Source organism: Polypterus senegalus, chromosome 2 (assembly GCF_016835505.1).
Source record: "Polypterus senegalus isolate Bchr_013 chromosome 2, ASM1683550v1, whole genome shotgun sequence".
Lineage (NCBI taxonomy): Eukaryota > Metazoa > Chordata > Cladistia > Polypteriformes > Polypteridae > Polypterus > Polypterus senegalus.
Window position 1 is genome coordinate 149,154,767 of NC_053155.1, and position 14,382 is coordinate 149,169,148.

Genomic DNA, 14,382 nt, shown 5'->3' on the forward strand with positions numbered 1-14,382 from the left:
TAGAATGATATTTAAACTCTTATTCAAAAAATCTTTTTCTGTAACATTTCCTTAGTAATTTAACATCTAGATTAGATTGAGAAATAGAAATATTATTTTCCTGAAAACACTGCAAAATGATTATTAGTTACATGCATTTATGCATATGCTATGAAAGTTATAAAAGACAAAATGTTTAACTAGTTGTTTGTCAGGTATAACTCATCAACTTATGTTACTGGTCTAAACAGTTTTATGTAAAATAATATTCTTAAATGTATTTGAATTTAATAAGACTGTTAAATAATTAAAAATTTTCACACATCTTTTTTTTATACTGTATATTTCACACATTCTGTACTATAAAATGTATGTTTAATTACTGTATATTGCTTTTGTAGCCTATAAATACTGTTTTTTTGTTTTCAATTGTTTTGATTAAAGGAAACTTGGCTCAAGCTGAAATCATTGGAAAAGAAGCATTAAAACTACTTTCCAGTGATCACACAATTATGTTTTCTCTTGCAAATGTTTTGGGGAAATTGGAAAAATACAAGGTATAGTATATATTTTGTTGCCTTTTTCTTGTTGATTTTCTATTTTATAGACTGTGTTGTACTTTTCACACTTTAAGTCATGTAGAAACTGTCAAAAGATCATTTTATTGGTTCTATATTTTGAACAGCCAAACTATAGTAGTATGCAATAAAGGTAATATAAGTTTGGAAATGGACCTTTCATTTCCTTGTGGCATTTATGTAAATATTAATAAAAATCTGTAGTAGGCATGTAACAATGCATACATTTCATAACACAGTACACACCATGATTTTTAGTGTCACAGTAATATGTTTTTTTTAATATAGCAGAAAAAAGTAAATGTTAGTTATCATTGTTCTGTCTTTTATTTGCTCAAAGTTTACCTATCGTCTGTATTCCAGATCCAAAACTATAAAATCATTAACACTACAAAGGGAATAGAGTCTGTATCCTATCATCTGTTGTTTGATTGTGAGAAGAACCAATTCTAGATGGAAACCCGTTATAAGTATTTATTTATACTTGCTTTCGATTCGGCAAGCACCCACCAAATTTGGAGTCATGGATTATGTTTTTGTACAATGGGATACAACAGAAACTGGTGTCCCTGCAATAGACTAATGTAAACAAATCCATATGCAATTTGTTTCCTGTCCTCTATGCAGAGAGCAAACAACAACTTTCTAGCCAACTGAGCTAAACAGAATCTATTCACTATACAGAGTTTTTCCACTGCTAGTGCTAATTTTGCAACAGGCTCACTACTTTTTTTTTTTACTTTTGTAAATTCAACTTAAAACTTCTCATCATGCACTGCAAACTACTGTAGAATTCTGACAGGTATTTTGACTAACTAAAATGAGTCCTTTTGTTTTATATTTGTACTGAGCCTTTCCTTACACACTTACATGTTATCAGACCTCATTCTTTATTTTTTTATTTCATGCGTGCCACCCCTTTATATTTAGCATTTACTGCCCTATTCTGTTTTCTCTATGCCACTTAATTATTTTTCTGCCTCACTCTGAGCTGTCCGTGCAACGTGGCCGCAGAGAGCTTAAAAAACAAGGCACATCCACATAAAAATGACAAGGCTTTTGCTGGACATACCTCGTTGTAAACTGAAATATATACAAAAGAAACATACAGGTATATACAGGTATACAACCAAAGACAATGAAGAATGATTTACAAAGCAATACATAGCAGAGAGTATACATTAAACAATGAAACTTCAAAAAACACTTACAAGGCGAGTAGTTTCCACGGTTGGATTAAGACAAAGAAAAGCATGTAGACAGAGGTTCAGATTGCTGCGTAGCACAACTAACCAGACCCAGGGGTTTATATACCTTAAAAATACGCTTAAGTTGTGACCAAAACAAGAGATAAAGGGGTATATTATATTCAAATGTTTATTATGGGATCTACATGCTTTACGTGAGTTTCCTAGACATTTACGGCACCACTATGAGTGTGGGAATTGACTGACAGGTGTGTTAATAAATGACAAGACAAAGGGGGAGCACAGCTAACAACATGTGGGGCAGAACAATGATGTCATCTCTATTACATATGAATGCTTCCATTCTTTTATTCATTTATGTTTCCTGTACTTCAGGGCTCAATTTGCATGGTTGATTTAAGGAAAATGGAGAAGGTATTGAACACTTAATATACGAAAATACATATACTTGTATCATTATACCCCCTATACAGTAGTACTTGATTTCTACTGTGAAGTGCATTTTCATGTTCAATAATTTTATATTTAATATACTAGTAACTAACAAAATAAAGCAAACACTAAAATAACTTTAAATAGTGCATTGGGCAGTTAAAACAGCTTCAGTACACAATCCTCAGACGTGTCAGTGGAACTGGAATCTCGAAAGGAAGCGCACAGAAAAAAAACGCACAGTCATATAAGCACACGGGAAATAACCGCACATGGTAATATGCACGTACGGAAAAAACGCACGTGGAAGAATACGCATACAGTAAAGTGTGCACGCGGAAAAAAGCACACGGCGGCGAGGTAGAACTATTACAAATATTAAATATAAACCACCTATACTGCTAGACGTTTTTTATTATAATAAAATATAAACAAATAACAAACCCTAATTAGAACAGCACCTCCAAGTACCTATTCCATCTGTTGTGCGAAAACGCAGATATTCAAATCCCTTGTAACCGAGAATTTGCTTGCCTTTCTGACTGGTCGAAAACTCCATCTCGCTTATTCAAAAAAAAAAAGTCAACTTGCCTTGCTCGAAAGTTATGGAAGATTAAAGAAAACTCTAACAAATTAAAACATACAAGCTTATAAATATGTTTAGCGAACAATTATACAATTTCATTTATTGCGATGTACAGTATAATATGAAATTTTTTTCTTCTTTGCATATACGCCTTTGCCATTCGCGCATTTTTCTATGTGCGCATTTATTCTTGTGTGGTTTTTCCTGTGTGCACTTTTTTTCGTGTGTGGTTATTTCCTGGCGTTATATGACTGTGTGCTTTTTTCTGTGCGGATATTTCCTGTGCGCTTCTTTCTGGTCACCTTGGAACTGTACTTTGAGGAATTCAACAACTTTTTTATATGAAAAAATGCATAATTTTGTAATTGAATGATGATAGTGGAAAAATTTTGTCATGCAGTGTTTTAGAATCCCTTCCAACATTTTATTTGGTTAAGGTCTCCTGACATGTGTTTATTTTGCATAGTTGTCACACTGAGTGTTTCATTGGCTTATCTTTCCCTGTGGGTCTGGGTATTGTCCTAAGAGATTCCAGTGCCGTCAAGATAGAAATGCTTCTCCATTGGATGAATGTAATTACTTAAGATTGCATTATCTTTATTGGTATTACAGTATAATCTGTTGGACCTATACCATGCCTGAACCACTGTGTATCAACAAACATTCATGTCTATATACTACTTTTGGTATATGCCACATATGGTCTTATCTGTTTGTTCACAACAAACTGTATGACTTTTTCCACTGCTCAGTAGGCTATTGTATCTGTTTTTACTGTTAGATCTTCTCTGTCATCACCATGTGGACGTGGATTTAATTCAGAGGTTGCATCTGTTGGCTACAGATGTTTTGCATTGTATCAACAAGCATTACAGGATTGTGGCATCTTTCTATGCTCGCTTTTCAAATTGTGGTGGTATTATTTTACTGTGGCATAGTCTACAAATTAAGGACCCGCAATCTGATAATCTACAGCTTGCGTCTATTTTGTTACTTGTAGGCCATGCTGGGAAGTTGTAAATTACTTTCCATCCCTATGTATGGCTAATACCCTGTATTGCTCCTCCTCTGACCTTACTGGCCATTGTCTTAAATTCTCTGACTTTGAGCTTCTGATCAGCATTGTAGCAAATTCTGTACCAAATCCATTGTTTGATAGAGCCTTGTCATCTGATGGCAAGTGCACACCTCAGTTTCTTTTCTTTAGGTGATTTTACTGCTGAACTTAATTTATTAGGTTAATTTTGTTTACTCCATTTCTTCAGCAGGAGGTTTTTTTTTTTTTTTTTTTATGTTCCCGGCACAATTTGCAATCTTATATTGACAATTTATTCAAATATGTACCCTTGTTTCGTTCGTTTCAGATGTGTCATGGGTCTCATTGGCCTTATACGACCTTAAACTTAACCTTTTGTACTTCTTCCATTTAGTACAGCCAGTACTCTTGAGTTGGTAAATTCAGTACCTCTCTGCTGAGTAAACAAATTGTTTTACAAACTTTGCTATCAAACTAGTTGAGTTTCTGATGTTCAATACTAGCTCAGTAGGTAATGCAAGTGCCATTTAAGAGGTAGTTAAAGGCTTTGTTCAGGGATTTGCTGTCTCCTTTTTCATGTTTTTGGCATACACTAAACTCATAAGAGTAACGGAGCTTGAATGTAAGCTGTTATCACTAGAAAGAGTACACCCCTTGGAGGTCAATAAAGATTACAAACATTTGATTGCTACATGAGAGCCATATTAATGCCATTTTAATTCAAAGAGCCAAATTCATTGTACTATGATTTGTTCTGTTGCCCAATCAGACAGGCTACGTGTTTTAAGAATCAAGGAAAATGCCACTCTTGCCTCTACCTTCTGGCTAAATCAAGTCTGGCTTGATTTCAAATGATCCCAGATAATCAATTATGAATTTTTAGATTACTATTAGTATTTACTGATGGCTCTAATTCCCCTTCATCTAAAATCAAATTATTCCTCAACAACCTTCCTCTCCCAAATCTTACAGCAGAAGAGGCTGCTTTTCCTGATGTTCCCATTTCAATGGTTGAATTTAAAGAGGTGCTAGACTGTGAGCATAAAAAAATCACTCAGTGGATGGTGGGGCTCCTGCTCAAGGTAATTTCTGCATTTTGGAAACAACTTTCCCTTCCATTCAGAGATGACTGAAGCCATCTATCCTAGACAGTTAAACCCTAGAATCAATATAGCATTTATTACTCTACATTTAAAACAAGCTGAAGTCCCTACATTATATCAGAGTTACAGGTTACTTTCGGTCATTAACTCAGATACAAAATTACAAGCTGAAGTTTCTGGTCCATCGCTAACAAGAAGTCATTGGTAAATTAATCCATCTCGCTTAGTCTGGCTTATACGCTCATAGCTAACCTCTGATAACATGACTATACTACATATAACTGATTCTGTTCCTTCTCTTTCAAATACAGCTGCTTTTCTTTCCCTTGAAGCCGAGAAGGCTTTTGACTACATGAATTTTCAATTCTTATGGCAGGTCATCTGCAGAATGGGCTTTTCTATGGGTTTTGTAAATTTAAACAAGATTCTTCACTTTTCTCTCTGTGCCATCTTCTTATTTAATTTAAAACATCTTGGTGCCCCATCTTCTTTAGTAGAGGAGCTAGGCAGGGCTGTTGTTTGTCTTATTTACTCATTAACCTTCTTCACAAACTGCTTGCAATGCCAGCCATATTTCCCAACTTCTGATCCCCATTTCAGTTTTAAATTCCAGTCATATAATCTCCCATTTCTGCTTGGGCAATGGCCCATCCAATATTCCCAGCATGTTGAAATTGTCCAGTTACAAAATCAATTGGACTAAATCTTCTCCTTTGCTTCTCAATGATATATACTCTCAAGCCACCCTGCCTCCTGTCGTCCCCATATCTGGTGACCTTAAGATATTTACTTAATAACTATTTTCAATCTTTGCTGATGTTAGTGCTTCTGCTAACAACTGGTGCAAACTTTCTCTTATTTTTCCAGTCTCGTTTAGCAAATATTAAAATAAATATTGTATCTCATTTTAAATTTATAATTTCGATGCTGAAGCCTCTCCTTTCTGCTAAATATTGTGTTGGTTAGTTAATGTGGAATTTCAAGAGACCAAACCGTAAGCATTTAATTCTAGTCTCAGACAGATTGAGTGCTGGTACATCTCTACCTGACCTAGAATTATACCATTAATCAGTCACCCCTGTTTGATCATGGCAGAGTCCTTTTCCAACTTTCCTCCATTATGCCCTATAGAATCTGCCCTTGTCTTATGCCGTAAACATCTGGCACTGTGTGGAAAAGCTACTTATATCCTCTAGAAAATGGCATTTTGTCGCTCCCATATTTTATAACCCTGCCTTCTGAATAGAAGGCTGGTCATGTGTGTTTCCTTCTTGGCAGTGTACGATAACCAAGGACCTGGGGGATTTGTTTAACAGAACTTCTGTCCTTCCAATCTTTGCAAGCTCTTTTAATTTCCCCCTTTGTTGCTTTTGTACCACTTATTGTATTCTCTATTTTGTTCTTTCTTTCTAAACACATAAGCTGTTTCTACCCTCGGCTCTCTACTTTGTAAAGCACCTTACACATCTCTCCCCTCGATTTCTCTTTTGTCCAGAATCCCTTCTCTTCCCTCTCCCCGCCCTTCACTGTGCATTAATTTTTCCAATGGTAGGTTTTACTCTAGACATCCTAGCTATCAGCACACCCAATTCAGAATTCTGCTTAGACTTTATTATACTCCCCTTAAGCATTATCTGATGGGCCTCACCTCTGATCCTCTTTTGTCAATTCTGGCACCTTTCTCCACATGTTCCGCCGCCACTTAAATGTCTTTTCCTTGTGGAGCCACATATGTCACTTACCACGTTACCATTTTTGTACAAGTGTTTTTGCTTCATTCTATATTTTAATTTTCTATTTATTAGCCCTGCCTGAGACATTGCTGTATAGTTTGTTGAGGAGCAAGTCCAGTTGATGTGTTTATGAACAATGAGTCAACAACCAACAAAGAAATTCAAAGCAAGTGAAGCCCTGTTTGAAATAATGAAGAGTTGTCGGATTTCGATACATCAGACAACTCAAATGAAGAGGACAATGATGATGGAACTGACACTGTGTCAAGTGATAAGGAAACAAAAATTGATGATGATCATCGTGACCGTGAAATGGAGTTGTGTTCTGGTGACAGTGACTCAGAAGAGAAAGATGACGATAACAGATCAACAAGCGATGAGGAATCTGCTGAAATGATGTTGCGTGACGGCAGAATCAAACAGTGAAGAAACCTTGTAACAGAAGAACAGCAAGTCGAAATATTGTCCATGACAACCGAATGGGAATGCCAGCTTCCGGAGTCAATCCAGCAGATGTTAAAGAATGCTTTGATCAATTTTCTTACACCGAGGATGAAAGACGACGTTATTAGATATTCAAATGAAAAAGGAAGAGACAAATTTCAAGACAATTGGAAAGACATAGATGTCATAGTGTTTGATGGATTCATTGGCGTGCTACTGTTGATTGGAGTTTTCAAGGCAAGGAATGAAGATGTACAAGAATTGTGGGAAGAGAAGTATAGAAGGCCCCAAATACAAGCATCAATGAATGGTAAACGATTCCAGCAGATCCTGGTAGTCATCTGTCTTGATGATGTTGCGACACGCAAACAACGTAAAGAAAGGGACAGACTAGCTCTTGTTTGAGAATGCATCAACTGTTTCCATAGCTGCATGCATCAATGTTTACAAGCCCAATGCACAAGTTGCAGTTGATGAACAATTGTGTGTGTGGTGTGGCAGAGTAAAGAAACTGAAAGTCTACATAACATCAAAGCCAGGAAAGTATGGTTTGAAATTTTTGATGGTAGCCAATTCTGTTACAAGTTATTGTATAAACTTACAGTTGTACTCTGGGAAAGAAGGAACTGCTCTAGAAACACGTCAAGGAGCAAGAGTAGTGCATGACTTATGTAACCACCTGTATGGCACAGACAGGAACATAAAATGTGATAATCTTTTCACAGACTACAAACTGGCTTTGGATTTGATGCAGAAGCATACTATAATCCTTGGTACAATGAGAAAGAGTAAGAAGGCGATCCCACAAGAGATGTTACTATCGAGAAAGAGAATGGAGTTTTCAACAGTTTTTGGATTCAGCAAAGACCAAATTGCAATGTGCTTATACGTTCCAAAGAAGAATAAAGCTGTGGTTCTTCTAAGCACAATGCATAATGATGATACAGTTGCCACTGATGAAACGAAGAACGAAGTGATAACTGACTATAATCAGACAAAAGGGGGTGCTGATAATCTGGACAAAATTGTTTATAAACATACAGTGTCAAGTGCAAAAGCAAGAGATGGCCTGTTGTTGTGTTCTTCAACTTGCTGGATATTGGTGCCTACAATACCCTTGTAATCTGGATGTGCCATAGTCCTGACTGGAATAAGAACAAGAAATATCGTTGTCGACTCTTTCTGCGTGAGTTAACGTGAATCTTTGATTGAAGCCATTGATTTAGCTCCGTTCTGAAACACAACAAGCACTACAACAGTGTCAAACATTCCATTCAGAGCACTGGAGTCACTGTTCCACTGAATCAGTCCCGTGGAAATGCAGCAAATCTAGCTAAGAAGCAACGCTGTCACATGTGCCCAAGGGCAAAGGAGAGAAAGATAAAGGCCATTTGCTCCCAGTGCAAACTTCCGGTTTGCCAGGAACATTCAGAGCGTTCTCTTGTGTGTCTGGCCTGTAAACAAGTTGAAGTTGAGGCAGAGTGACTGTTCTGTATGCGAATCAGATGTGTAACTGACGTCTTGGTTTTAGTGCTATGACTGTATTTTATTTGATTTGGTGAAAAGAACACTGAACACATTTACTTCATTTCAGAGGTAATAAAAATTTCTGAAGTTATTGTATTGCTTTTAAGGCAGATTTAACCAGTTCAAAATGGCCTGCAAGATGGGGGTCTGCAAGACCCCCCATTCATGGAAACGTTATAAAAATGGCATTCATGGATGAGGGTTAATGTTTTGTCTTGATCATGATCCTTTAACTCTCCTCTTCTTGGCAACTAAACCTTCCCAAACTGTTTAGTGCTTGCCTCAGTATGGGATAACATGGGCTGAATTGAGTTGGATTAGGTTCTTTTCTACCTTATGATTGGTTGTTTGTTCATATCTGCTGCTGATTTCTTTTAATGTGGCATCCATAGCATTAGACCTGAACATTACTCGGGCTGCGAAAACCATGCTAAAAGCGTTAGTCCAAGTATCACTCGGGTAACTGTACAGGTACATCTTTCGCAAGCATTAGAACTGAGAATCACTCAGGCAGTAAAAGTGCTGTCAGCGCAAGTCTCGAGCATTACTCGGGCAATGTTATAGGTGGGTCTTGTGTCCTCTCACCTGTGTGATCAGTAACCCTCTCCATAATAATGGTGTCTCGTAAGAAACGATTTTCAGCAGATCAGGTGTTGCACGGTCTTGCTACTGGTACAAGCAGTGATTTTGAGGATGTTGAGGAGTTTCTCATCAGCAGTGATGAGGAAGTGAATCTGCCCTCAGGTGAGGAAACTGAAGTGGACAGTAAGCCCGAAAGCAATTTTGATGAATCCAGAAGCGACCCTCGTGTCTGGCTGTCTGTTGACCCTGCTTCAAATAAACTAGCGCTACATTGTTTTGATTTTGTGGGGCAGCCAGGAATAAACGTGGATGCTGACAGCCAAGCAAGGTGTGCTTGTAGCTTGGCAAAAGGGTAAAGTGCTTGCGCTGAAATGGAAGGACAATAAAGGTGTTTGTGTTATGTACAGTGCTAAGAAGACAGCTACAATCACTGTACAAGCAAAAGGCAATAAGCAGGTTACAAAGCCTTGTACTGTGATCAACTACAATAGCGCGATGGGCGGCATAGATTGTACGGATCAAGAATTGACTTTATATCCCATTATGAGCAGGCAACAAAAGAAATACAGTATTGCAAAAAGAAAAGAAAAAAAAAATTTCGTCATCTGGTGGAACAGTGCATTTATAACGCATTCGTCTTACACAAACAAGAAGCTGGTGAAACTATCTCATGTAATCTTTACATGCCAGCTTGTAGAGCAAATCATTACTGCATATCCACCATCCACACTACTGCTAAAAAGACGCAGTCAACTCAGCACATCACAGATCAATCCAGAGTGTCATATTGGTAGACATTTTATTAATTATATACCACCAACAGAAAAAAAAAACACAATAGAACTTGTACCTGTGCATTACGCTGCTCAAAACCTGGTGAATCTGGGAAGAAAATTAAAAAAGAAACACATTATTATCCCGACTGTGATGTTGGATTGTGTCTTTCACCGTGCTTTTTTATCACACAAAGGATGCATTTTGAGATTATATACTGTTTTGGCATGAGTAGCAGTATTATTACTGTTATTATTATTTTTGTTAGTATTATTCATTTCATATTATTTTCATTGATCATTACTATTATTATTTGTAGCATTATTATACTTTGAGATTTAATAAATATGTAATTTTTCATTCCAAAAAAAAAAGCAATGCTTTTTACATGTTGTTTTGGAATAAAATGGAATGCTAAGGAGGTTAGTAACTTGATCAAATAAAAGGAAAAAGAAAATAAGTTCCCACATAGTTAAAGACAGTGAGCTTTCATTAAGTGTGAATATTTTAGTAGTATTGCCTAGTTATTTACAGAACAGACCTGGCAGTTCACATCTGGGAATCAACACTGAATAACGTCAGTAACACTGGTTTTGAGGTGAAAGTTTACACTGGATGAAACTGCAATACTTAGGGCTGAAACAGCAAAGTGAAGTGCACAACCGGTCTCCTTTTAAAATGGCTGAAGTTTTTTTTCCCTTAACAACATGGTTGTGCTGTTTTGCAATATGTGTGCAATCTAAAGGACACTGATCAATACTTTAACTGTTTTGGCTTGAAAAATAGATGTTCTATAAGTTGTAATGCTTTTGTTTTTAAGGTTGAGGCCCTGGTCCCCTTCACCTTCATTATAAAAGGCAAGAGCAGGCTACATGTTTTTTAATCATTTATAAAAAATGCTTCACTTTAGAACACAGTTTCATGTAGGAAATTAATATATACCTTGATTGTGGAGAAATAATTAGAACTTAAAAAATACTAAAATTAAGAAAGTGCTAAATGTGTTGTTTTCTTTAGTCTGTCTGTTGTTGAACATGTTTTGATATCACTTTATTTTCTTATTGCAACTACTTTTTCTGAATTTGTCTATATTTCTGTGACATAATGAATAAGTGAATTTGAGTTTCCAACAAAAGGTTATTTTTCCCTAATTTGTTTTGTTTAGGACTCTGAAAGTCTGTTTTTAACTGCCCTACAGCTCAATCCAAATGCTGCAAATTACCATGGAAATTTAGGTAAGGACTTCTTTATATCTAGGAAGAAATATGATATAAAGTAATACAATTAAATTTTTTATCTGCTCAGTAAAACAAATGAATAATTAAGTGGATCTAACATGAATATTGTGTAGGTTTTATTATTCATAATACTTTTTATTATTAAGATTTTAATTGCAATGTGGAATACTTACTGTTTCATAGAGAACACACTCTTTGTGTGGGGGACATGATTTGGTCCATTTTTTTTAATTCATCAAGAGTGAATATTCTGCAATAGTTACATTCTCCATTGTAATAAAGTATAATTATTATAATCGTTGCTGTAAACGCAGAACACTATTTATTTGTGTTTATTCTATCATTTTTTTTTCAAAGTTTGTTTACCAATAAATACTTTATATCAAAGGTTTAAAGTGACCAGAATCATGTTGCATATTGAATGGATTTGTAAATAAGAATTTCACTGTACTCTATACATGTGACTCTATGAAGACTACTACTTCTACTGCTGCTGCTACTACTATTATAATCGAATGATAAATAATGGTGATATTTTTACAGAACATTCACATAACAGGTAAAGGTTTCCCCTTTCACAAAATAGCCATCATAATCTGCATTGATTTTTGTAGTGGAGAGCATTATTTTTGTTAGGATGAGCACACTATATTCTTGTTAATTGCCTGTCAGCATAAATTGAGGTAAGGGTATAGTGTTGGATTGTTACATTGTTGTTGTTGTTGGCACTGTTTTGTCCTGAGCTCTATAAGGCCCATGTTCACTGGCATACACAGAAAAAAAAGTGTGTTTCTTTGTCCAAGGGTCTTTCAAAGTTTGGTCACATCTTGTGGTGGCTGACTGTATTGCAGGTACAGTATTTGATGTTTCACACAGTGATTCCTCCCCTTCTATCATGAAATATGTTTGCTTGGAGTTGGTGATACGTTAACTCTTCAACACGAATATTTAGCTTTCCCATACACTCATTTGCTTTTGTCCTCCACCGTCCTTTATCAAAGCTTGACTCAATGTGGCACCCAATCCAAATTCTGTTATAGACTGTCTTTCTTTGCTGAAGTCTGGCACTAGATAACCTCTTTGGAGTGGAAGGATCCTTCCAGCCTATTATTGCAGACCATACCCTAGATAAGAAGGTTTTTTGCCCTAGAGATGAAGCTGAACCCAGGCTGAGCTGATGTAGAGAGAATGGGGAGTTAGTGACAACACTGGGTTGGAAAGTAAATATTTTGTACATTTTGCTATTGGTTTCATAGGTGCACTTAGACCAATCCTTTGGCTGACAATTGGTGCAAAGGTTTGTCTCTCAAGGTTGAGTTATGTTTGAAGTGATAAAAAGTACAAGACCAGGACATTCAAATCATCTGGATTTAACCTCAGGAGTGTGAATTGACTTTGAGTCATACTGCTTTATTAGAAAGAGGAATGCAGATGCTGCATACTGAGAGACTTGCTGAAGGTTGGGGTACACCTTTCAAAATATAGTTGCAAATATAGTTAACACAGTAGCTGAGACAGTAAAGGTAATACAGTATGCTTAGGGGTGAATCCACTCTGTGAAGCAGTAAAATTGTGCAGTCTACTAAACTGTCAGGGCTGGCCTAAAAATAAGGGTTGAGAAGACATTAAATTATATGCATTTTGTGACAACTTGAAATAAAGGAAACTCAGTCCCCTGGAAGCAAGGGTCATTCTGTTAAAGGGAATCACTAAGATACTGTAAATACATTCCTTGGCATGCACTGATTTGCTGTACTATTAACGTGCTAATTAAGGTGCTAATAGTACTTTCAGAATAAGACAACAGTAGTAGTAGAACACGTGTTTAAGAACAGTGCCTGCAAGTGTCTTTTGTGTTCCATCTCATTCTTTTCTTAGTTCTTGTACTGATTTTTTTTTATATTTTTATATAAGATGCAATTATTTCTTTTTTACAATAATTTGGCAATGTTTTTTGGCTTTTTGTTGCACAAAAAGTATTTCATTTGGAACTTGTTAATTTTTATTTGTTTGCAAGTGTAATTGTAAAGAAGAAAATGTTTATGTTGAGGTCTTTCACTGTTCCCATCATTTTGTATTTTTCCTTTGATATGAAATTTAATGGCCATAAAATTTTAGGTATCAACAACTGCAGAAACCTTTCAGATGTTATATTTCTCAGGAACGATTTAGAAACTAACGTATTAGAAATAAAAACTTTGAAAGCAATATTTATGTTGTTAGCAAAATTTTTGTACAAACTACACAGATAAAGAACTTTTTGATTTAAATTAAATAAATCAGGTTTAAAAATAGTGTATTGTAATTAAGGTGGTAACATTCTTACAATGCACACAATGCATACATCCATCTGAGTTTTCTGAAATGGTTGTTGTTTATTTAGGTTAAGACATTTATTAATATGAGAAAAAAATTGAAAAATATGAAAACAAAGTAATATACCTTATTTGATTAACAAGTTTCTCTGTTTAGTTTCTTTTCTGAAGTTAAATAATGTGAAATGAGTTGAATGGTACAAAATACCAGTTAGCTTTGTGGTGCTGTTCATTTTCTAGTGAATATCAAGCAGTACAGTGTGTTTGCATTGCTTTCTGTGGTGCTGTTGCATTGCCTGAAAAGATTATTGTCTGATAAATGGTCTGGGTTAACTCTCTAATGCTGTTACAGCTGTGCTCTATCATCGCTGGGGGAAACTTGACTTGGCCAAGAAACACTATGAGCACTCCTTACAACTAGACCCCACAACGCCGGGGACCAAGGAAAATTATAACATGTTGAGAAGAAAGCTGCACCAGCTAGAAAATAAGGGAACTGCCTGATCTTACACACTCCTTGAATCTCTGCATGTTGTTTGTACTTAAACTTTTTTTTTAATGTTTACAAGTTTGCACTGTTTTGATGACTAAGGAAGAGAAATGGAATATATGGGAATAAAATGATGAAAACAATTCTTGTACTTCTTAGTATTCTTTGTTTTTTGGGATAACAATACATCTGCTTTTGAGGTGCTTAATTAACATGAGAAATAAAGATTTTGATTACAAACAGGACACTAATTAATCGCCCATTTTCCTTTCTAGTATAGCAACTTTGCGTAAAATCTATGATAAAAATACACTTAAATTTTAAAGACAATTATTTCCACGTAAGACTGACCAAATT

At 35.8% G+C, this 14,382-nt stretch overlaps 1 protein-coding gene across 1 annotated transcript in view; it reads left to right on the forward strand.

The window, feature by feature from the left end:
* tmtc4 (transmembrane O-mannosyltransferase targeting cadherins 4) overlaps positions 1–14,168 on the forward strand; it is a 221,270-nt gene extending 207,102 nt beyond the window's left edge. The window contains exons 16-18 of the mRNA XM_039744802.1: positions 424–536; positions 11,148–11,217; positions 13,888–14,168. Coding sequence (XP_039600736.1) covers positions 424–536; positions 11,148–11,217; positions 13,888–14,039 — 335 coding nt within the window. The 3' untranslated portion in view covers positions 14,040–14,168. The remainder of the gene's footprint in view (positions 1–423; positions 537–11,147; positions 11,218–13,887) is intronic.
* Positions 14,169–14,382: the final 214 nt, after the last annotated feature.